Source organism: Vulpes lagopus, chromosome 17, assembly GCF_018345385.1.
Source record: "Vulpes lagopus strain Blue_001 chromosome 17, ASM1834538v1, whole genome shotgun sequence".
In the NCBI taxonomy this organism is placed as follows: domain Eukaryota; kingdom Metazoa; phylum Chordata; class Mammalia; order Carnivora; family Canidae; genus Vulpes; species Vulpes lagopus.
In genome coordinates, this window is record NC_054840.1 from 20,780,357 (window position 1) to 20,806,581 (window position 26,225).

A 26,225-nucleotide genomic window follows, 5' to 3' on the forward strand; every position below is an offset into this window, starting at 1 on the left:
ATATCTATCCCACCCTTTCCTATAGATCCTCTACTTTCTAACCCTGGAGGGAATGTTCTAGGCGGGGAGCAATGAGCTAGTTTTACTCATGACACTGCTGACGCCAAATGTGTGTAGGAGGGTTTCCCACACCAACTGATTCCCTAGCTCTCTAGCACTAACAACCTAGAGTTAGGGCAGGTCCCACAGTCTAAGAACTCATTCCCACAAGACTGTCCCCACTTCAGAGGCCAGTCTTACCATCTGTACTTCTGACCAACTGGCTATAAATTCAGGGGGTTCGCACAATCCTCTCCTCAGATTTACTCATTTATTAGAACATCTCACAGGACTCAGAAGAACATTTTACTATCACAGACTTATTATAAAGGATATAAATCAGGAACAGCCAAATCAAAGAAATGTACAGGGCAGTATATTAGGGAAGGAACATGGAACCTCCATGCCATCTGAGCATACTATCTTCCTAGAACCTCTAAATGTTCATCAACCCAGAAACTCACTGAACTCCATGTTTAGAACCTTACATGGAGGGTTTATTACATTGCCTTGATTGATGTACTCATTAGCCACTGGTGGTCGACTCAAGCTCTAGCCACCCCATCCCCTACCCATCTCCAGAAGTTGGGAGACAGGACTGGAAGTTCTAATCCCCAATCATACCTTGGTCTTTGTGGTGACAGGCCCTATATTAAAGCTCTCTAGGGAACCCCAGCCACCAGTCATCTCTTTAGAAAAAAAGATATCCTATCACTCAGGAAATTCCAAAGAATTCGTAGGAGCTCTGTGTTTAAAAAAAAAAAAAAAAAAAAAACACCAAAAAAACAACAACAACAACAAAAAAACACTTTTAAAATGCTCTTATCATCCGTATCACTCAAGAAATTACAACACTTTTTTTAAAAGATTTATTTATTCATGAGAGACACAGAAAGAGAGGCAGAGACACACAGGCAAAGGGAGAGGAAGGCACCCCACAGGAAGCCTGATACAGGACTCGATCCCCAGACCCCAGGATCATGCCCTGAGATGAAAGCACATGCTCAACCATTGAGCCATCCAGGCATCTTTAAATTACAATGGTTTTAAGAGCTCTTTGCTAAGAACCGGGGACAAAGACCAAATATATATTTCTTATTATGCCAACAGGGGCCATAGTTTATTTCTTTCCTGAAGTGGGTGGCAAAAGTCTCTAACTGACCTTCCTTCTCTCTCTTTTCCTCCCTACAGTTGGCATTGTTACCTTCCCACATGTCTCTGCTTTTTCCCCTCCCCATCTCCACTGCATACAGGACAAGGCCTAAAACTGCATCTTGGCATTCAAACCCCTTCCGGATTTGGTCTCAATCTGTCCTTCAAGCTTTATTTCTTCTACTCTCTTATGGTACACGATGCATCAAGCTCAACCTAGACTCACTGCTAAATCCTGAATACACGTAGGCCTTTTGCACACCAGTCTCTCAATCCAGTAGACCATTCATCAAGGCCCACTGCTGGTTCCTTTACACCCCCACGGTCTTGTGTTTTTCCTCTTTTCAACACATATCTCCTTTCATAACATCGTGTGCTGTGTACTTGTCCGCTTCCTCATTAGATGGTCCTCACGTCAACTCATCTCTCCATCCCCCACAGCACTCAGCTCAGTGCCCAGAAACCAAGTCTTGAAAACTAACTTATATTACTTGAAGAAACACAAATGCATATACTATACCAGAAGTGAAGACCACCATACTAAAATAAAACATAACAACCCCCGGGGTTGGCTGAAGTTTCCATGCATCTTCAAATCAGAGTTGGTAGCTCGTTCTCCAGAGAAAGCACTTGGAAAAATTGTTTTTACCTGTTCCTTTTCTTGCATGTTCAGTTGCCTAAGTCGCTTTGAAGTCTGTAAAATGGCCAATATCTCCAATCAGAGCAGTGTTTCCTTTCCAGACAGGAAGACTGCCGCGAAGGAGAGAAGCCACGCTTGTTTTTGCGGTCTGGGCTGCGACGATGACTCATCCACTAAAGCCAGAGGCTGTCTATTTTGATCTCTCTATGTTCAGAGTCTATTTACGGTTGTAATTTTCTTTCTTTCTCTTTCTCCTTTCCCGCCCCTGGTGACTTATCGGAACGGTCACACGCATTTGACAAACGGAACCTGTATAAGGAGGGAGAGAGCATGATTGAACATGCTTTCAGCTAAAGCCCACGAATGAATGCTTGTGTTTACAGCTCTGATGATAGGGTTCCGGTAATGACTTGGCCTTTTTCTCCTTGATTGAATATTCCCCTGGGCCTGCCAGTCTGGGTTCCTGTTATTTAATGAGGACATTGGAACACAACCTCAAGATGTCTGCAAAAATGACCTTTTCTTTGGGCTGATTCCAAATGCAAAGAAAAGTAGAGCCCAAGTTAGACAGGGTGCTTCTGGAATACAGCTTTGGAATTCACTTTTTCCCTCTGAAGCTCAGAAGCCTGGAATCACATACTATCAGAGCCAGAGAGAATCATAGAGGTGATCTGGTTACAAGTTTTCATTCTGCAGATGGAGAAATCCAGGACCAGAGGGAAAAAGCAAGGCGCTGTAAATCATACGGCAGACACAGTCACAACAAATTCAAGCTTGGAACCCGTCTTAGAATTGTAGTCAGTGTTCTTTTGAATGGCTGGAGATTGAAATTAATGGCTGGCTACATGGTTGCTTAAATAAAGGAGAAGCTTCTCTCTGTTTCCCATGTTACACCGTGGCAACATGATGCTCTGCTCTCCCTAGACTCAATATGAGAGACTGGCAGCATGAGCAAAGGAACCAGCCTCTCACTGTTAGCTCAGAGTCTCCCCATTAACTTTAAAAACCAATATAGGAGAAGAATAAGGGTCAGTGGCAGAGGGTTTTACCTGGGGCAACCTTGGAGCTCTCGCATTTGCCTCATTCAGTGTCTTCTCTGCATTTTGGCTTCACCTGTGAAATAGGGAATTAGCTTACTGACCTTGAGCGTTTTTCTGCATTTGAAGTGAGAAAATATGGTCAGAAAGTTCTTAGTTACAGAAAGCTCTGTTCTACCTGTGAGAAGGATTATTACTATGTTATTAGACTCCTATGTATGGGGTCTTCCTTTCTCTGAGGTGACAATTCTATATTCTCCTGTCAAAAGAAATATCTTCATTCTAAATGAGAGATTTTAAAGATAATTTTTGGCTGTAACTTTTTCACATATTCATTGGAGGAAATTTGGAAATCCAGAAACATATTTTTTTAAAAGAAAATCATTACCTAGATAGAACTACATGCACATACAATTTGAATTCAGTTATTATAATTTTGCCTTTTTTGAGCTTTTTTCCCCAAATCGTTAAATGTTACCTATACGTGTGTATGTTATTTGTGCATACTATTCCAACATCAGAATGTATCATAATGTATTTAAGTGGCATAACTACACTTTTAAAATGTTTTATTTAAGTAATCTCTACAACCAGCATGGGGCTTGAATTCCCAATCCCAAGATCAAGAGTTGCATACTCTTCTGACTGAGCCAGCCAAGTGCCCCTTTACTACTTTGGGAGTGTATTAGTGATTTCCTTAACATAGGTTTAAAGATTACATGAATTCCCAGCTAGAATCTCTCTGAGCCTTACTATGGATAGGGTGGCCATGTGTTCTCTTGTCGGACACAGGGTATATATTTTTTTATAGTAGAAAGTCATATTATTGATAATTGTGCCATGACAGAAAGTATAAATCTGAACCATTTTGAGCAAAGTGGGTCATATCACCACTTTACTTACAGTCATAAGGAATTTTAAGAATATCACTGACCAGAGGCAATATGGCATAAGGCTAAAAACACACTTTTAGAATCAGAGCATTTGGGTCCAAGATCCAGATCCACCATTGTTAGCAAAAATGGCATAATGACACTGAATCTCAGTTCCCTTGTCTCATTTCTAAAATGCAGGCTGTTACTTGAATCTCAGACTTTTCTGCATTTGAAGAAGAATGTAAATGAAAGCCTATTGTAGCTGAAGTAAGCTCTCCTGTTGAACAGATTTTTTTTTTTTTTAATGACACTAGTGTAATAGAGCTAGGTTCTCTTACATCAGCATTCTTCACAAGGATGTCCTAAACAATTCACATTCTCCCTGAATATGTAAATGATTACTCTGATAGGAGACAGGAGAATGAACCACTGACCCACACAAGGAGAATCTATATTTGCCCCTAGTTGGATCTCATTACACTCCACACAAAAGGATAATTAGTGTTCTCTGTAAAGCTGCCCTTTAGCTTTATTGACTACTGGTTAAAATCATATGCTATAGTTTGGAAATCTTTTGACCACACTAGTCCTTTATCCTCTGCTAATATTTGGGACACTGGGATTATGCCTGTATGGTCTGTTTTAGTCATAAAAAATAGAACTTTAACTCTTCCAGGTACTATATATAAATTGATTCCCAATTTCCTAATGAGGATCATGCTTGAATTCTCTGAAGCCTCATAATGTCTTCCAGGCAGGAGAAGAATCATGCACCCCCAAGGCAATCAAACGGTTATCTTCTAGTTGGGTTCTTCTCTCTGAATTAGAAGAAGCTAAAATGCTTATAACCCTACAAACTAAGGCACCCAGATCTTCACATATATCACAATCATCTTGTTGGAAATGTTCTACATACACAGAGCTGACCATGCAAGGATAACTGACTACATTAATGAGACACTTGCTCTTGTCATAGTCATCAATGTGACCATTTTTCAGTTCAATATTCAGCTGAGAAGTTTCATCATCCCTTTTATAAAAGGTACCTTAAGTATGAATCTTTGATTTATCAGCCTCCTTCAGATTTTTTGTACATTTCTCTCTCCTTCACTTACCTCATACAATGCCTTTGATCAATACTTGTGAAATGAACAAAACTATTCCCACCTCCTTTCCACTGCACATCCGAAACACTCGTACCTTTACAGTAACCCAAATTCTTTCCGTTTCTCCTTCACCTGTGCTTTAGTGAGAAAATAAACATGGAATTACAATAACTGAGCTTCAGGGAGGTAACAGAGGGAAGCTACAACTCTTTACTACAGAAGAATTCCCATTAAAAAATGTAGAAGGGATGAGGAAACTAGAAAATGACCTCTAGGCTAAGCACGGCAGCAAGCAAGATCTACCAAGAGATGCTAAAACTGGTGGGTAAAAGTTCAAGTGGAAACAGGATATGTATATAGTCTCAAAGTATGTCCTCTAAAAAATTTAATAATCGCAAATGGAAAAACAGTAAGTTTACAGTGGAGAAATCCAGCAGATGCCATCTTTGGCAAGTGATCAAGGTTAATATCACCAATAGAACATGTCAATGTAATACACATGTTATGCTCTGAGAAGGACCTATCACCTCTGTGGTTTCCTTCCCAATGCCTTCAATAGAATCCTGAGAAAATATCAGACAAATCAAGACTGAAGGATATTTTACAAAATAACTCATCAGTACTCAACAAAAGTGTTAAGATCATGAAAGACAAGGAAACACCCAGGAACTGTTCCAGATGGTAGAAGACTAAGGAAACATGACAACTGACAGTGATGTGGGAAACAGAAATGGATCCTGGGAAAGAAAAAAGGACACTAGTGGAAAAGTTGGTGAAATCTGAATAAAGTCCGTACTTTAGTGAATAGTACCGTACCAAGGTTAATTCCTTAGTTTTGATTATTGTTCCATGGTTATTTAAGACGTTAATGTAAAGAGGAGTTGCCTAAAGGGTATACAGGATCACTCTACTAGTTTTACAACTTTTTTGTAAGTCTAAAATTATCTCAAAATAAGCAGCTTACCAAGTAACTGAGCTTGAATGCTAACACTGCTACCATCTGTGGCATGTCCTTAGGTAAGTCGCCTAACCTCTCTGAACCTCATCTTCCATCATGTCTAAAACTAAAGGAACAGTACCTACCTTTTGTTAATGTGAGGACAAAATTAAAAAAGAAACCCGAACACATCCCACCCCTTTTTAATATTTATTTATTTATTTATTTATTTATTTATTTATTTATTTATTTATTTATTCTAGAGAGAAAGAGTACATGAGTGGAAGAGACAGAGGGAGAGGGAGAGAGAATCTTAAGCAGACCTCCCTCTGAATGTGAAGCACGACTTGAGGCTCCATCCCACCTAGGACCCCTGAGATCACAACCTGAGCCAAAACCAAAAGTCAGATGCTTAACTGACTGCTGCTTATGCGTGTTCTGCGGGTACTTCTAAAACTAGAAACTCTTTAAAAGTATATTATATTTATTACTATATTGCCCCATCCACTTAGGGTTACCAGATAAAATACAGGATGCCCTCTTAAACTTGTGTGTGTTTTTTTTTAAATATTTTATTTATTTACTCATGAGAGATACAGAGAGGGGCAGAGACACAGGCAGAGGGAGAAGCAGGCTCCCTACCAGGAGCCTGATGTAGGACTTGATCCCAGGACCCCAGGATCATGACCTGAGTCAAAGGCAGATGCTCAACCACTGAACAACCCAGGTGTCCCACCCTGATAAATTTGAATCTCAGATAACCATTCTACTATAAATATGTCCCATGTAATAATTGAGGCACACTTCCCTTAAAACTCATATTTTTGACTATCTGACATTCAAACCAACTTGGTATCCTATATTTTTATTAACTAAATCTGTCAATCCTACTTCTACCCAATTTCCAATTGTCAGTCCCTTTCTTTAAGACACTCCTTCCTTCCTTCCTGGAGCCTCTCTTTATACAGTGCTGATGCTCTCAGCTCTAGGATCCTCTGGCGTAACAATTTCACCTAAGCACCATGGCAGCCCATGCTCCAGGAGAGAAACACGAAGGTTAGTCAATGATAGGAGTTTGACTCTGGCAAAGGGAGTTCACGGGAAATGCATGACTCAGAGGAATTTTCTCTCTGACTTGCAATTGTGCAAAATTTATTTTTAAAATTTTAGGGTATTTTTATTACCCACCCCTTACAGCAGCCCAGTGATAGAAGTGTTATGCAAATTGTTAAGCCACAAGGAAAAAAAATCACAACTACCTATAGTGCAGAAGATGGACCACCTCTTGGGAGCTGTGGGGAGGGAATGAGGGAAAAAGAGGATTTGGGCACAATGCTTTCAATGTACATTATTGGACCACATAGCAGAAGTATGCCTGTTCCTGTCTCTTGACGAGAAACTGAGGCTGAGGGAAGAAAAATAACTTAGACTCTCTCTACCTCATATGGAAATGATCATCTTTTTACTTTAGGGCTGTTCATTACATCTACATCTTTCTTTTGCATACCATCTGGTCATTAAGGCTCTGCATGAAGGCCACCTCTTTTGTGAGTTTGTACTTCGGATTCTCCAAACTGGATATGGTTTGTTTTTCTGATTCTCCATGTTACTTTGAAAAAAGTCTAAGACCTGTAAGACCTGTACCCAGGGTCACAGACACATGTGTCTGCACTTTATCTCCTTTTTGGCTTTGAGGGTAAGGATTGTGTCATGTTCATGTCAAGATTTCCTACAGTGCCTCCAAAGCAAAGGTGACACTTTCTAAATTGGGACTGAAGAGGCCCAAGTCCCGGATCAGATTAGCCACTGACTTGGCATACAGGTAACAGCACATACTGTTGCAGCTACAATTTTACCATTGGTAAATGGCTCCTGCTTATTCCCATATATAATCACCCAGATGATTTCAGAGATCCTTCCGGTTCCAGCATTCTGCCCTCTGGGACTCTGGTTTCTGATGGAGCGGGCATCTGAGTCATGGTCTCCTGTTGCCAGTGCCTTCCTGGCTGCCGAGAAAGACTTCCCGTGGGCATCCTAATTTTCCCTTTTGGTTGAGACTCCCACTTTCCCTTCTCTTCTTCTCAGAGGTAGATCAGAAACATTAAAAGTAAAGATCTTCCGTAGGACATGTTCCAGGCTCTAGGGACACCTGAGTGAGAATAATAGGCTTTCCATGAATCAGCAGCATGAAACCGTAGGGCATCTTTCCCCTTCCTTCAGGTAGGATGTTTGCTGCTTCAAAGGGAAGATGCAATTTTATTCCATCCAACAGTAGTCACAATCACTAAGTGTATGCATTGCTTTATAAGATATTCCTGCTGGATTTAAGTACAGTTAAGTAGAGTAATGCACTTCATCTTTGGGCCACTGGTTACCAGCTGTTTCACAACAAAAACCAAGTGAATAGGGCACCCCGGGTGGCTCAGTGGTTTAGCACTGCCTTCAGCCCAGGGCCTGATCCTGGAGACCCGGGATCAAGTCCCACGTCGGGCTCCCTGCATGGAGCCTGTTTCTCCCTCTGCCTGTGTCTCTGGCTGCCTCTCTCTCTCTCTCTCTCTGTCTGTCTCTCATGAATAAATAAATAAAATCTTTAAAATAAAAAAAAAATGAATAAGAACTGTTCTTCCCCTCAACGTATTTGGTAGAAATCAAATAAGATACACCTAGTAAATGGTTATTTAGAGAGTGTATACCACACACCAAGTACCCAGCTAAGTAGTTCACATATATCATTTAATCCTTCCTGATGTCCTTGCAACTTTGGTATTGTCATTCCCTTTTAAAAAAATTTTTTAAAAGAAAATCAAAGCCTAGTTTTTTGACACACCCACAGAGGGATGGCAATTTGGAAGGGATGGCGAGGCTAACATGACACTCATGGTTACCACAACTGAAACCCCAAGGGGTGGGAGATGGCTTCACAGAGACATAATGTCTCTAAAGTTAGGGCAATGGACTGCTCGCTAGTTGCTCTCTCATTTCATGTTCTTTATGATCACCTCTCTCTTCTTGATGGAGGCCTTCAGCTCAGGGGTGGCATCTGCTATCATCTCTTTGAAAGGGGAGATCTTGCCGATGCCTAGATTCTTCTCGATGCCCTTTTTCCCCCAGCTGTAATGGTGTGGGAAAATAGGCACAGTCTGTTTCTTGGGACTTAAGGAAGGAGCATTTGACAACTCCTTCCTATCTGTTCACTGCATCCACAAGGGAGAAGAAAAACCAGGCTCCAGGATAGTCATGGACGGGTGGTAGAGCCTGCTCTACCATTGGTCTTCACCACTTCTATGGGAGCCTCCTGGATCTTCCCAGTGGTGGCTGTCAGCTGGTCCTGGGGAAAGTCCACCTTGGGAGCACACTGGAAGATCAGGGGGATGATGGTCTTCCCAGCATGGCTGCCAGGGAGGAACATTGGCTCAAGGTGGATCCAAACCCTTCATTTCTACAACAGAAGTGTTGGCTCTGACAATGCCAGGGTTGTCACCCCAGAGATTTCAATGGGGTGATATGCTCTATGTTTCTTGAAAACTTCCATTGCATGGGAATGATGGAGTTAACCGGATTTGCAATGCTACAGATCATGGCCTCAGGCAATGCCGGGCAGGCAGTCGCCAGGGTTGGCCACAATTGAGGCACTGGTGTTGAATAGGTCATCCCGTGTCCTGCCTGGTTTTCTCCCGGCTCCTGCTGGAATAACCACCACATGGCAACCTTTCAGGCAGTCTGGCAGCTGCTCAGGTGCCAGGCATTCTTTTACACTTGCTCTGGTCTCCATGTGGCTCAGATCTGTGGCCACTTGGGGCATATGAGCAATATCATAGAGGGTCAGGGGGGCTCACTAAGGGTCTACCTGATTCCTTGGGAAGTTCCTAGCATGGCTATTTTAGCATTGCTCTGAGCCAAAGTGCTAAAGCTGCAGGCCAAGACGGGTAGCAGCAGGGCCGGTGAGGGCAGGTGACACCAATGACCTCCACACTGCACAGGACCGCCCAGCCCTGCTCTGCCCAGACTCTGGTACTGTCATTCCCATTTGAAAGGTGAGGAAGCCTGTGCTCAGTAAGTTTAAGCAAATTGTCCAAGGTCATGGAGCTAGCAAATAATTGGAATAGGATTCAGACACAGAATGCAACCCCTAAAATGTGGCTGTGTAGCTACATACTGCCCACTTCTCACATGAAAATACTTTAAAATCAGAAAGCATCACACACACTGCATTGTCACTTAATCCTCGAAACATACCTGAGGAGTGATGAGGCAGGAATCTTTATCCCCACTTTATAAATAAACATGGATTGGCTCCATTATCATACAGCTCATAAGTGATGAAACTGGAAATCCAGCCCATTATCTGGTTCCATGACCAGCTGCGCTCACCTAAAGAGAGAAGCATAAACTTCAAGTTCAGTCTGAAAGCAGAATGATATATATTTAATACTAGAAGGAGGTCATGCCATCTTACAAGAGTATAGCTCTACCCTCTCCATGTCTTCTGAGTCAAATCGACTTATTTTATCTGGAACAAGGAGTTTTCCTGGTGTCAGCACCTCATAGCCCAAAATGGACTTTTCTCCATCTCATGCATCATCCCCAAAGCAAAATTGCCAGCAAAGTCCTGCTTCCAGAATTTTTATTATCTATAATGATGCTGCGAACTAGGGGAAGGAGCTCTGTTCCAGGCATCAGCAGTGCCTATATTGCTAGCAGGGAGAAATCCACCTTGCACTTGGTCAGGAAAGTTAATTTGATATGAGACGAGAAAGATGGACTGCCCTCAGTGTGATGCTCTTGCAGAAGCACTTTGCTGATTGTTAAAGACTTTTTTTTTTTAAATCAAACAAAATCTAACAAAACTAAAAAGTTAGAAGGCTCCATTTTCTGAGCAAGCAATGAAATCTCTAACTAGAAGGAAAAAAAAAAAAGTCTGACATGAGGAATTCTGCAAACTGAGGGGTTGGGTGATCTTCCCTGAAATGTGAGGATTCAAGCCCCTAGAATCCTCAGGTAGGACTGGAAGGTACTGCTTCATTTGAGCCTTGTGATTAAGAAGACATGTGAACAGGGAGTCCAAAGAAGGATTAAGTGGGAGAGGAGTTGTTTACATGAAAGCTGTAGCTTTTTTATTTCTTTGCCAATCTCCCCTCTGCAGGCCTCAAAAAAGCAGGCAGGTTGCAGGGGATGTTAATCAACTGTAAACAAACAACCCTGGAAAAAGATCATATGGTCTGACAGGCCCAGGGCTCCATGAATAATAAGCACCTTCACTTATACAGCACTTTATAGTTCACAGTACACTTTCAATTAGATCATTTCTTTTGATCCTCAACAATAAGGGGAGGTCAGCTGGGATTAGCACGCCATTCCACACCTGAGAAAGCTGAAACCAGGACAGGAAAGAAATGTACCCACGGTTACAGGGCTAGCTTGTAGCAGAACAAAAATTTGAACCTCTGTCACTGACTCTAGAATACAGGTTTCCCCCTATTATGCCACATTATCATAAAGCAAATGTTGAAAACAGTCATACCTATTGTTTGAGTATAAGCAAACTTCCTTACATAGTTGCACTGAAGCTAAATGAATAAAATCTACCTTCACCATCCAAGATTGGAAAACAAAAAGTATAAACAAAATTAAACATGGGCAAGTAACTGAAAGGTCACCACCTACTAAACGGAATTAAAATGAATCACTTAGGATCTCATTCAAAGATCTATTATTGCTTTGGCAGAAAGGTATTTCACTTCCAGGCTAACGAAATGCTACAATTTCTTTAAAATGAGTATTCTATACAAAGATAGGTCTAGTCTCTGCCATCATTCACCCATTCCACTAATATTTGTCTTGTTTCATGCCAGTTACTGACCTTCCCAAGTTGACTGTGAAAATACTTTGGTAGGTTGGTTTCATGGAGGAAGAAATAACGATCACCATTTTTAGCACTGACCGTGAAATAACAAATGTTTATTTAAGATAAATATTTTCCTCATACGTAAAATGAGGAGGACATTGCCTCCTGCTACCAGGATTATTTAATGGAGGATTAGATGAATTAATAGAGACCATTCGTACAGTTCATCTGTAGTTTTTAAATAAAATACTTTGTTCTAAAAAGCTCTTAAAAAAAATATAGGTACACGTGAAACAAGTGAAAGAGAAGTCTCCATTTGAGTGGAGTGGGTGGCAGGGCTTGCACAGAAGTAAATCCAAGCCCTCGTGGCCATGGATGTCTCCGGCCCAGCAGAGTCCGGTTACAAGGCCACTGTGCAGAGAGAGCTCCCACCACTCCTTCATAATCCCAGTGTACTTTGTACCTGCCTCTCTAGTAAGCCACCACATTTTATTATCATAAGGAATCTTTGCCTGCCCTCCACACTAGACTGAGCGCTCCTTGAGGATGGGCGCTATGTCTTGCTCTGTGTCCCTACTCCAGAACATTCCCCATATAGTCTCAGATTTGCTGGACCTCATTACTTGATGTGTTCTGAATAAACGCATGCATTAGTGAGTGAGCAAATGAACAGTAAGTCTCTTTAAGAAGGTAATGTTCTTGGAAAAGCTGAATCACCAGAACAAATACAATTAAGATAATACTCTGTTGCATTACTCTACTGCATTTCAAAACCTAACAATCAAAAGGTAACATCTCTATTTTGTAAATGGAGAGGATGCCAGCCTTGATGGACCTGCCAAAGCCAGTAAGTCAGGGTCTGAGAAAGAGGGATCCAGGCATATAGTTCCCAGACACATTCCTAGTCCTAAGGAGAATCACTGTTGTCAAGTTTATCACCAAAATCCTCCTGATTATCAGAGGTCAAGAGCACAAGCAGCAAACCATTTCTCTACTGGCTTAGGCCAAGGAGAGGCTTGATAGAGTGCCAGGAAGTACAATGAATGTTTTACCTTACAAATGCTGAGGAGACAACATGTTCCTTTTAGCATTAATTGCTTCATTCAAAAGAAGCCATTTCGAATCAGTCTGGTCTTTTTCCTTGATGAGCAATTTCAGGCTGCCTACCAAAGCTTTTGTTTGTTGGGAGGAGAGAGGAAGAGAAAGCATTTTGTTAAGGCATTTTAATTTTCATATTTAATGAAACAGATTGGGTAGCAGGTTCCTCTGATTTTATTTTCCTGTTCCCTGAATACCTTCTTGTGTATTACATATTCTGCTGGAGCTTCCTGCAAGAACTTTGCTACATTTCACAAGTTAAGGCTGTCAAATGTTACCCACTGAATCAAATATATTTCTTGTGCCAATATTCGGTTGTTATTATTATTGTAACAGACCAATCATAAATCTCAAAGCTGGAGAGAAAGAGAACATGGACTGATGTTTCCCCATATTCTCTTGAGCACATAAAATTATATAACTCTCTGAAGCCCTCTTATTATTGCTGCACCTAAAATGCTTTGCATTCTTCACAGGAGAAATTCTTTAAAGGGGTTACTTTTCCTGGGTAAGAGAGAATTAGACGATCAATCAGAAATTTCATTGGTTTTAATTAATTAACAGGGATACAGAGGAAAAAAACACCACTGGATTGGAGTCAGGAGACAAGCTCTCTCGTTTCAGCTATTATTTATTATAGTGTTTTCTTCTTTTTCTCCCTGATAAAAGGAGGGCAGAGAGATTGTGTCTGTTTTGTCCATATTTAGAACAAAGCAGTAACAGAGCCTGACCCATAATAGAGGCTCAATCAAAATTTGTGGAATAAATGAATAAGATCATTCAACTGTTTGACTTGGTTTTCCTGGGCCTCAATTTCCTTCTTTGTTAAAAAACCGAAAGTGTTGATTATGTCTGTGTTTCCTACCTCACAGATGAGATAAATGATGGCTTTGTGAAACTGTTGAGTTATGCACATAATTAAAGGAGTAGCATCATTAGTAATAGCAGCAGGTCTGCACTTGATCAGCTGTGTGACCTTGGCCAAAACATTTCAATTCTCTAGGCTTTCAATTTCTCATCTGTAAACGGACAGGATTGGACTAGACGATCCCTAAATTTCCTTCCAGTTCAAACCAAGACCTTAAACAAGTCAACAAATACTTTAGTACCTACTCTATGCAAAATACTCTTCTAGGAAAAAATACCGAGGTATAATCTAAGAGATTTCAAAGAAAAATAAAAACAATAACTTTTCTAAAATACTTTCTCTTGGTTATTTTTCTAATATAAAAGCAGGCCATTAGGGAAAAGCATGGGAAGATGTGAAAACCAGATTTCACAAGAAAAGTCATTTGGGGAAATCAAAAACTGAGTTAGCTGCTGGTATGCATCTTGTGGAGATCATTCTGACCTTCCAAACTGCTTGTGCAACAAACTTGGATTTGACATTTGGTGTTGGCTTTTACAATCTACCTAATGAGAAATATCTTTACAAAGAGTGACAGCATGCTGCTTAAAACTGTTGAAGAAAATAAATAGGCTATTGTGATTTAAACACGCTACTTCCTTTGAGTGTGTGGACAACTCAAGGCAATTCCAGTCACAAAAAGAATAAGCATTTTCACAGCTCTCAGAGGAATTCATTGATTCAAGGAGTCAGAAAATTTCCTCCAGAACTCAACTGATCCAATGAAGGAACCAATCCATCAACAAATATAAATGGTATACAGATACTAGACACTAGGGAATTAAACATGTGAGACAACAATACTTGCCCTCAAGGATATTTATAAGATCATCCATGATATAAAGCTAAAAATCCTTCCAATATAACATGCCCAAAATTAATTTCATACTTTTAAACCCCAAACCTACTCATCTTCATTTGGCCTATCTTGAAAATTCCCATTTCAGTTCGCAGCTTTACCTACACAAACAAATAAAAAACAACTTTTCTTGATGCCTACTCTCATTACCAAGACTTAGCATCATAAATGACCCCATGAAATCCAAAGGAAGGCATGGGAAGACGTCTAGGAGGAGAAGTACATTCAGCAAAATAGATAAATCTCTGCTTCAATAATAAATTATCAACGTATCAATGGTTTAACACAACAAACATTTACTTCTTGCACAAGTTATAGCCTGATGGAGGTTGGCTGTACTTAGTGGTTCTTTGAAACCATCATTCAATAATTCAAGTTGCTTCTGCCTTTACACTACCATGAGTATATTGTCTTCCAGACTCACCATAAGAAGAGAATGGGGTATAGAATATATGAGTTATTTTTAAAGGTCAAGCTTAGAAGTGCTTTATGTCTCTACTGCTCATATCCCATTGGTCAAAACTTAGTCCAATAAAACTCAGTCCTAATTTAACCTCAGATAGGCTAGCGAGTGTAGTCTTTTAGCAAATCAAGGGAGAGAAAATTGTGTGGTAAACTCAGAGTGTTATCTTCACCACAAGGGCTGATATACCTAAATTAGATTATCTCTCCTATTTAAAAGCGATTTTCCAGGCACTAAGATCCACAAATTCTCAAGGTTGTCTACATAACTGACATGATCTATTCATGATTAAAGTCTTTCTACAATTCTGTGGTTTCATGCTGTAGGAAAATAAAAATTTATAGATCTGTGTTTTTACTGTCACCTGTCTCACTCTGGGACAAAATACTTTTGCTCATATAGTGCTGTACAGTCTAATAATTTACCTTTAGCATTTCTAAAAGCCTTTTTTTTCTTTTCTATTACAAAATAAATGCTTCACTATTCATGTGTTTTCCCATGTTCTCCACAATCATTTAAAACTGCAAAGATCCCAACAAGACCTGGGCTCTGATGGGAGTATCTGATGATAGGAAGAAATTCAGAAGATTTTCAAAACCCTGGAATCACTCAACCCACACCAGCAAGGTTTACCATGTTTGCCTTTTCTGCTATAATTTAGACAAAATTTCTTGAGCCCTCTTAGTATTCTTGCCTCTCTGGACCCATTTAGCCAACTAACCCTCATTTATCTTTTAGGTCTAAACCTATATACTACTTTTCTTTGGAAAACTTTACTGGCCTCCCAAGTCTGGCTGGGTGTCCATATCATGTGAAAGCAAAGTACACTGCTCATTTTTTTCACAGTTTTTGCCACAGTCTGGGTTAATAGCCCTGATTTTTTTGGAGGGAGGGTTATTCAGTGTTCCTCAATGAACTATAAGCTGTTTGACACACATGGATTGACTTGTCATGGTAGTAGTGGTGCTAGCTGTGTCTCCATCTTTGAAAGCCATTTAGATCCTCAAAATCATGTTTGTTGAATAAATGAATGAATGAATGAATGAATGAATGAATGAGTATATGCATGAATAACAGAAAGTAGCAGCTAAATAAATTTTGGAAAAATTGTAAGGGAGGCCAAATGATGTCAGCAGTTGCTGACCATAGTTGAAGCCTATGTAGATGGGAATAAGAAAGTTTCAGAAGGATTAACTTTCATAAAACTTGCTCTGGTCACCTCAGTTTAAAAGTATTTGTACTCCATAATCATAATACCTATAAGTCCTTAGGTCTTTCTTATGGAAGTGAACATAATGTGACTTTTTGTCATAATGTCTTTTTCTTAGGACTTTAACTAGCTGGTGAACTCTAGAAGACAAGGACTGGTCTCTGTCTCAGTATATTTCTCAATACTTAGTTCAATGCCCTATATGTAGTAGGACTTCTGAATATGCATTGTAGATACTGTATCCTATAAATGCATGTTGAATTAAAAATAGATGCAGCATACAGAATTTTATATCTCAACACATAACTTGTGCATCCATATTGATTCTAATTCAATCTTAAGATCTCTGTTCCTAGTCCATCTCCCATTTGATACTCATGTTTAGGAATATCAATGAAAAATAGTTTATAGAGCATAAAGTAGATATATGCCTTCTGGAAAATCCTTACTCCTTATGTCTTAGTTTTCTTTCTTCCTTTCTTTTTTTGTAAGTAAAGGGTAGCTATTGTTGTCCTGGCTAAATCACAATGTAGTATGTAACTTAAATTGGATCCTGTTTGTTATCAAACTTGTAATATGGGAAAGACTTTTAACCATTTTTTTAAAAGATTTTATTTATTCATGAGAGACACAGATAGAGGGAGAAGCAGGCTCCCGGCTGGGAGCCCCACGTGGGACTCGATCCCCTGATCAGGATCACACCCTGAGCTGAAGGCAGAAGCTCAACCGCTGAGCCACCCAGGCATCCCCTTTTAACCATTTTATAATCTTTATTAAATGTCACCTGAAGGCAGATTGGCTGGTGTCCACGGGGGATGAGATCAGCTTCCCACCTTCATGTGATAATTATGTCAAGTCAACCAACCTGTTTCTTTGTATATCCCCTGGGACCAAGCAATTTAGCTTTTGTCTATAAAATACTCAAATGGGTAAGAAGAGTAATTCATACTAACCTCTTGTTATTCTAAATTATTCCCATTCATATCATCCAATAGAGAGAAAGGCAATGATATCAAATGTCAAAGTAAAGATTACAAAAAAAATAAATAAATAAACTGAAACAATATTACATTGTTCCAGATTTGAGCAATAAGAACTTACTCTCATTATCAAATTCTCAAAGAGAAACTGAGTTTCCCAAATTAACATATTTTCCTATTATAAATGTTTGCCAAGAAACAAAATCTTTCCTATTTCTTTTTCATTTCAACCAGAGGATCAGTTGACTCAGAACCTTGAGCAGTGCGTGAGTTCCCATATTACCCCCACCCTGAGTTCTCTACTAACAGAACTGGGGTAATTCCTTAGAGGGTCTTCCAGATTCAATTAATCCAATCAAACCTTCCTCATGTTCCACTAGTTAAAAACACCAGGAAGTTAATAGATACAAACGTTATCACAATGCCTGTTGCACACACCCAAAATAATTTAAAAAACACAAACAAATTGCCAGCCCTTAGAACCAAGATCCCAGTCAAAATGACATACCTAGTTCTCTCTCAAGGTCTGCAACATTAAGACACACATAGCTGTTGCCAAGACCCAAGGATATCTGACTAAAAGAAAATAAAGAGAAAAAGTAATATTCTTATCTTTTAGCCTTACCAATCTCTTTGTCTAGAATCCACATCTTAAAACTTAAACTTAGTGAGAATAAAATATCTTCTGATTAGATTAATTAACAATAAGGATATTTGCCCTAACTGGAGGTGGGGAGAATTCACTTGTGCATATTCTCTCTCTTTTTTTTTTCTTCAGAGAGTGACTTCCTTGCTTTTTTCCCCCTAAAGTCTAGACATTTGCAGTGGTAGCAGCCCCAGGTCACTGAGAGTTTGTCTGTTTTCTTTCATCTGGCCTCTGAAAGCTAACAATATCCAGCTTTCCTTTGAACCTGTGTTCCTGGTACTTCAGTGCTGGCTGAGAGCAGCATAAGCCCCGCACCCTGTTTTAAGCAGGCGTGTCTAGCAGAGTGGCTATTGTCACTGCCTCTGGCGAACACTGATACTGGAGGGTTTGTAGCAGCAGCTAGTGTTACTTACCATTACTAATATTAGGGACTCCCTCATTGTGAAAGCCATGAGTTCTGAGTTTTCCAGTTGCATTTACTTTCGACCAAATCTGGTCTGCCCATCTCTCCCAGTATTGGGTAGTTGCATTTTGATCATGTTGCTCCGCAGATCAATACTTACACCAAAGCTGGATACCATCTCTTACTGACTTACTGTATTCTCTGTTAGTATGTCTCTGTATTAGGCACAGTTAATATGCCCTGTTAGACTTCACTGATTCTCAGTTGCTTCCCAGATACTTGGCCACTGACTCATGGAGAGCTGTAATGTTACTGCCATCCCCAGCACCTCCTCATCTGCTAGCATGGCCTCCATTGTACTTGCTGTGGCCACAACCAGAGTATCCCCAAGAGCCAAGCCATGGGACTGGGACCTGACCTGACACACAAAGGTGCTGGTTCCTTCTACCACTTCGGAATTTAGACACAGTTCTAATCCACAGGGATAGGACCTGGCTTCCCTAGGTACTAAACCTTTTAAGGGGCCAGACTGTGCAACCTAAAGGTACTAGGGTAACTCTCCATAATGAGAAATTAATTACTACTGAGTGGCAGGTGGTGGTAAGGAGCTGACAAAATAAATTCCTCTCCACACTTCTTTCCAGAGATGACACATCTGACTGAACAACCACTGGTGATTTTTTAATGAAGAGTTGGCCAGCTGAGTAACTACCACCTTATATTTGTTTGCCTCTTCTACTCCTTATCATCTTTTCCCTCACATTTCCTGCCTGACATTGTACCTTCCAATGAAGTATTTGTATTAAACTTTATCTCAGGTAAAGGAAGCAAGATGGTTTGAACTGGAGAAAAAGAATGTTCTTTAAGGGAAAGTTTGAGATCTCGGAGGACCGGCAAACTGAAATGACAGTAAAAGGGGATATAGCCAAGTCTAACTTCTCCTTGAGAAGAATATTTTTAGTGTTTTTTATTATTTTATTTTAAATTGTGTTAAAATATGTATAATATAAAATTTACCATCCCAACCAATTTTAAGTGTACAGTTAAGTAGAGTTAAGTACATTCACACTGTGCTGCATCTGATCTCTAGAACTCTTTACCCCTTGCAAAACAGAAATGCTATATTCATTATACAAGAGCTCTCCTTTCCCCCTCCCCTCAGCCCTGGCAACCACCATTCTACTTACTGTCTTCATGAATTTGACTATTCTCAATAGCTCATATAAATGGACTCATACAGCATTTGACTTTTTAATGACAGGCTTATTTCACTTAGCATAATGTCCTCAAGGTTCAGGCATGTTGCAGCATGTATCAGAATTTCCTTATTTTTTAGGGTCAAATAATATTCCATTGTACATATATTGTATATTCATTTACCTGTCAGTGGACTCTTAGGTTGCTTCTACCCTTTGGCTATCTTAAATAATGCTGCTATGAACATGGGTATGCTAATATCTCTTTGAGACCCTGCTTTCAATTTTGGGGGGTATATACCCAGAAGTAGAATTGGTAAGTCATATATTAGTTCTATTTTTTACTTTTTTGGGGAGATGTCATACCATTTTTCATATGGCTTCCTTACTGCAGATTCCCACAAACAGTGTACAAAGTTTCAACATCTTTACCTAACCTTGTTGTTTTCTGTTTCTTCGTGTGTGTGTGTGTGTGTATATGTGTGTGTGTTTTAGTAGCTGCCCTCATGAGAGTAAAGTAGAACATCAGTGCTGTTTGACATTTATTTCCCTAAGAGTTTGAAAGGAAATTTTTTAGTCTTTAGTAGATTGAAGTAGGTAATGAGGCTGAGGAAGTCCCACAGAGGAAGAGGAATGATGGTAAGAGCTAGAGCTCTATGGTTCTCTCCTTGGCCCTAGAATTGAATTGAATGCAATTCCAAAGAGTAACAGAATTTAGGCAGGTTGATCTACTGCTAACTACTAACACCTAATACAATTTAGTGAGCATGTCTCTAATGTAACTTTGTGGAATTTAGTTTTAGCTTTTGTAGTTTTAAAGCCAAGACATACAATCCTGTGGAATACATAGTGCAAGGAACCACTGGTCAGTCATTAATATTTTAAAGGCTTGTATAATGAAGCACTATAACATTGGACATATCTATGCCAAAGTGAGCTATAGAGATCCATACCAGTAGAAATCCAGCTCTATAATATAGGGATCCCTGGGTGACTCAACAGTTTGGAGCCTGCTTTTAGCCCTAGGGCATGATCCTGGAGTTCCAGGATCGAGTCCCACATCGGGCTCCCTGTGTGGAGCCTGCTTCTCCCTCTGCCTGTGTCTTTGCCTCTCTCTCTTTCTCGCTCTCTCTGTGTGTGTCTCTCATGAATAAATAAATAAAATCTTTAAAAAAATAAAATAAAATATGAGCCACTGACAATCACCTAAGTCAAAGATCCAAGAGAATTTGGCTTACAAAAGATTAAAGACTACACCTACTATGCTAGCTACCCTCAATTTCCCCCGGAGCCAGGCTCCAAACATTAGTCTTTGGGACTATTTCTCAAGATTCTTAACCCATGTACCAATCAATATGTTGGAGTTTGCAGTGGAAGACAATAAACACTCCTATCTCCTCTCAAGATCTGATCTATGTGAGCAATGATTCAAGAATTATCAAGGATCAAAACAGTGGTTTCACTATATAGAAATCACTTTTCTCCCTCCTCAGTTTCAAACTCTACTCCTGAACTGAACACATGCATCCTGCCTCAAGTAGAGCTAGACAAGACAACCACAAGCTTCCACCAAGCAGAGAACGTGAGTGTCCTACAGTCAAATCTAAGAGTGGGTGACATGAAGCAAAGATAAGTGGTCTCTTCTCTTTACTTTTACAAAAACAGAAATTCCTACTTTATATACAAAGAGAACTTAGGTAGGAATAGAGTTTTCCTTATATCTCCCCTTAGCCACAGCTGTGATTTAGCTCAACAGTTCTATTGTAGTTGAGATATTTCTATGACTCTTACAGCCCCTCAAGGTTATAACTGAGGAATCCAGTCAACAATTTATTGGGCTCTCATGTATCCTTAATCTATCTAGAATTTCTATCATCCACACTTCTGGGCCAAATACTAGGAATTAGGCTTTCTACAAAGTGAAAAATGGGATGTTGGGCTCCTTCTCAGCGACAGAGGTCAAGCTTGAATCTAACACTGGCATCACTAGTCCTCTTCTTCCTCATCACACTCTTATTCACAGGAAGCTGTGTGGTGTGGGAGAGAGAGCTCTTATTCTGTGTGTCATTCATGGAATAAATTCAGTGATCTAAATTCTCCAGACTTTAGCTCTAGTTATTTAAAGAAGAGATTTGGAATAAAACACATATATTTCACTTTCTCAAAGTATTGTCTTTTTCTTTCAAGAAAAAGTTATCTTTATTGCTAGATGGTTGGGAAAGGGCTCTTGAAAGCATAAGGATATAAAAACATTTCTCACTTTATTCTCTAAATACTATTTTGCTGCATATGGAAATAAGACTGGGAGTCTCTATAAAAAATAAAAATAGTCCATAAATTTTATTTAAGTTTTCTATAACAAGTATGAATTATTTTTAAAATCAGAAAAGAACACCAGAGCCTTTTTAAAAAACAGAGTGTAGTGCTATCATTTGGACACATTCATATAAAAAGAAAATTACCAGACTTCATAAAGGTACTATTTTCTCACCTATAAAGTTGGAGAAATACTAGTATTTACTGCTTAATTTGGGGAGGCATAATAGACATTCTGAACACACAGCACTTAGGTGTCTGGTACAAAGTCTATGCCCAACAAATAGATTTCTTACTCTAAGAAATCAACAAAACTTGTCCTAGAGCTGGTGCCATTGGAGGTGCTTTTGCTGGTTATCTCCCAAAATTCCTCACAGTAAAAGGATCATGATAGAAACTTCCTCATGTAATAAAGGGTTTGGCATATTTTAGCTACTTGTCAGGTAAGGAATTTTTTTTAATAAATATAGACAAACATCTGGATATTTTTCATCATGAAAAACAGTTCTCAAGAAACAATACCAAATACACACAAATTCTTCCAGAATATAGAGTAGGAGGGAAAATCTTTGAACTAATTTTATGAGACCAACAGTACTCTGATACCAAAACCAGATGAAAGAAGAGGGAAAAACAAGAAAAAAGGAAGGAATAAAATTGTATAGCAATATATCTTATGAACATCTATATAAAAATTTCCATAAAGTACTTTCAAATAGAATCTAATTGCATATGAAAAGGATGATAAGTCCTGACTAAGTAGAGTTGATCACAAGAATGCAAGGCTGGTTTAACATTCCACTACCAGCCAGTGTAATTCATCATATAAACAGAATAAAGAGGAAAAAACAATAGAGATCTCACAAGCTACAGAGATATTTTTTAAACAAAATTTGATGGTCACTCCTGATTTAAATGAAACAAACAAAGCTCTGAGTAAACTAGGAATAAAGGAGAAGTTCCACAATCTGATAAAGGGCACACACAAAAGAATTAAACTAACATCATTAAGCTTAATGATGTTAATGATTAACATTAATAGTAAGAGACTAAATACTTTCCACCCTAACACCAGGATCAAGACCAGAATCTGTTCTCACCACTTCTACTAAATATTGTAGCAAAAGTACAATCCAATGCAATAAGTCAAGGTGGGGGAAAAGGACTAACAGAATGGAAAGGAAGAAATGAGTCTCTCTTCACAGGTAACAATTACCTAAAGAATGAATTTCAGACAATACTGAAAAAAGCTGTTGGAACTCATACATGAGTTCAGCAAGAATGCAGGATATATGCGGTCAATCATCTTTCTCTATACCAACAATGAATAATTAGAAATTAAAATCCAAAAAAGTAGTACTTATAATAGCAGCAAAAAGCATGAATATTCATTCATGAATCTTTCAAATTACTGGAAAGTTAAAATGTTAATTTTTTTCTAAACTGATGTATAGATTCAATACAATTTTAGTTGAAATCCCAATTTTTGGTTTGTTTTTTGTTTTGTTTTGTTTTTAGGAATTGACAAGCTGATTCTAATATTTACAAGAAAGGTGATGAAACAAGAAAAAATAAAACAATTTTGAAAGGAAAAGTAAAGTTGGAGGGGTTATGCTACCTAATTTCCAGACTTAATATAAAGCTGTAATAGTCAAAACAATTTGATGTCAGAGAAAGGTTGTTAGAAATATAGACCAGGGCACCAAAACAGAATCCAAGACCCACACGTGGTCAATGGAGTTCAAAAAAGATGCAAAGGCAATTCAACAAAAGGTAATCTCTTCAACAAATAGGCAGAAAACTTCTGTGTACATTTGCAAAAGAAAAGGAAAAAGAAAGGAACAAAAATTAAAAAAAACCTAGATCCACACCGTGTACCTTATACAAAACTTAACTCAAAAAAGAATTTATAAACATAAATGTAAAAACTATAAAACTTCTAGAAGAAAAAAAGGGGGGGGAAACTTTGTAACCTTAAAAATATGCAAAGAGTTCTTAGACAAAGCATAAGCCATAAAAGACATTTTGATATACTGGACTTTATCAAATATAAGAACTTCTGCAATTCGAAAGACCTGATAGAAGCATAATAGTCACAGACCAGGAGAAAGTATTCCCAAGTGACATATCTGGACTTGTAGCCAAAACATACAAAGAATTCTGAAAAATTCAACAATTAAATAAAAAAATTTAAAGTAGCCAAAATATTTGAATGGATAATTTACCAAAAATATTAAAATGGCAAGCAAACCATGCAAATTAAAACCGTAATATAATACCATTACATGCTTATTAGAATAAAACATCTTTTAAAAACCTGACAATACAAAGTGAAGCAAAGTAAAACTCCTCCTGCATTGCTGACGAGAAAGCAAATTGTTACAGCCCCTTTGGAAATCAATTCGAAAGTATCTTATAAAGTTAAACATATAATATAAATCACACATGTAGCAATCCTACTCCTAGATATTTTACCCAAGTAAAATGGAAACCTATGTTCACATAAAAACATGTAAACATTTATAGCAGCTTTATTTGCAATCAACCAAATCTGGAAACAACTATGATGCATACATACCTACGTACTCACATCTTACTCAGTAATAAAAAGGAGCCAACTACCAATACACACAGCAACATGGGTGAAGCTCAAATGCATTATTCAAAATGAAAGAGTCTAGACTTGAAAGACTTCAACAGGGCATGACTTCATTTATAGGACAATCCTACAAAGCCAAAACTATAGGATGAAGAACAAATCAGTGGTTGCCTGGGGAGAGGGACAAAGGAGTCCTAGACAGTCCAGGGCGGGTGAGAGAACGGTTCTCTGTTTTATATAATGGTGGTGGTGGTTGCAAGACGGAATGTTTCCCAAAGCTCACAGAACTTTACTGTATGTTAATCTACCTTAATGTTTTTAAGCGAGAAAAATAATTCTTAATTTTATAGCAAGTTTTCCTCTCACTCCACACGCTAAGCTATCATATAAACCTATAATTCAATATGATATTTCCATACTGAGTTTCTACTCATCTGGGTTGGCAAACTTATCATCAATTCTTTTTTTTTTTTTTTAAGATTTTATTTATTTATTCATGAAAGACACAGAAAGAGAGGTAGAGACCTAGGCAGAGGGAGAAGCAGGCTTCCTGCAGGGGGAGTCTGATGCAGAACTCAATCCCAGGACCCCAGATCCAGGTCCTGAGCCAAAGGCAGATGCTCAACCACTAAGCCACTCAGACGTCCCTATCATCAGTTCTTCCTGAAACTTATACCTCAACCGTTTTCTCCCAAGCTTATGCCATAGTTAGGATTCCATATGCAATAGCAAGGTGGGAGTGCCATGGCAATGGATTCATAGTCATAGGTCCACATGGTGACTGCATCCATTGTCCCACGCTGCATAGCCCATTATAACTGGAAACTCCCCAGTGTTTCTCTGTCACTCTTGAGGAAAGGGAATTTTTCTTACAAGGCTTCTGTATCAATTTTCACATCGTATTCCATGCATGAAGCAGCCATTTCCTCTTTAGGGTCTAGTTACTGTTCCATCAGCAGTAGTGGGAAGTAGGGGGATAGATTCTTCTTCTTTCTGAATCATTGCTTCTCTCCCTCTCTCTCCTCTCCCCACCCCCACCCCCTCACTTCTGTACACAGTGCCCAGAGGAATACTCGGCTCTCTCCTCTGCTTGCTTCTGGCCAAAACACTTTGTCTATACCCTTAAATACCAACCTTTTACCTTCTCCACAAAAACTCTCAAAGTTCCCCTGAGGGCTTCGGCTTTTCCATGACAAATGTCAGAAAGACAAGCAGGCAATTTCTGAGTTCAGCCCTTTCACTGCCTCCCCTGAGGCCATCAAGTAGAGTTAAGTACAGGGGTGCAGAGAGAGGGAGGGGAGAGGGAAACACTGCTAGAACGAAACAGATTGATAACTTAAAATATTACTCCACTTACCTTGGATAAGAAATTTTAAAGGTGCTACCTTTATTGCAGTTTCCTTTGCAGGAAGATGGAAATACCTGATTTGACATTAGTAAAACTATGTTATTATGTTACGAGATTATGTTATTCTACAGAAGGTAGGAACAAAGATTTCTGAATGCAAGGAGTAAGGTGTGAGCCAACAAGTGTAAAAGAATGTGCATAAAATCATACTAAGAAAAGTTGCCAGTCTATCAGCATTCTGGACAGCTGTTCTGAAGAAAAAAAAAAAGAAAAAAAAGAAAAAGAAAGAAAAACAGATTCTAAAAAATAAAATTTTTGAAGTGTGCTGCCAAATGTTAAGTAAAAAAATAATCAGTGAAAAAGAGTAATTAATTCACATGTTCCATATTCTCCTGTTTTAATCCTCCCAGTGGCAATCAGGTACTTTTGAAGGAAGCATTTAGAAACCTAAGCTCACTTAAAACATTCTCTTTCTAGCGAGCAGCTAGTCAGGGACCCACATGTCCTGAGAGCTGCTGTCAACACGCCCCTGCCTCCAGCCCCAAACGAAGTCAGCCTGCCTTGCTACC

The 26,225-nt window shown here is 39.0% G+C and overlaps 1 protein-coding gene and 1 pseudogene across 31 annotated transcripts in view; both read right to left on the bottom strand.

Moving 5' to 3' along the window:
* Positions 1 to 26,225, bottom strand: part of TPRG1 (tumor protein p63 regulated 1) — a 287,018-nt gene that overhangs the window by 173,663 nt on the left and 87,130 nt on the right. For 16 of the 31 annotated variants that reach the window (XM_041731582.1, XM_041731575.1, XM_041731573.1 and 13 more), the window contains 2 exons: positions 12,684 to 12,803; positions 10,023 to 10,157 (listed from right to left, as the gene is read on the bottom strand). The exons of 5 other annotated variants lie outside the window; for them this stretch is intronic. In XM_041731582.1, the coding sequence (XP_041587516.1) occupies positions 10,023 to 10,072 (50 nt within the window). In that variant the 5' untranslated portion in view covers positions 10,073 to 10,157; positions 12,684 to 12,803. Of the gene's footprint in view, positions 1 to 10,022; positions 10,158 to 12,683; positions 12,804 to 17,656; positions 17,725 to 26,225 lie in introns of all 31 variants that reach the window. 10 more of the 31 variants (XM_041731589.1, XM_041731588.1, XM_041731601.1 and 7 more) reach the window with 2 other exon arrangements.
* On the bottom strand, positions 7,946 to 9,997 carry LOC121477358 (annotated as a pseudogene).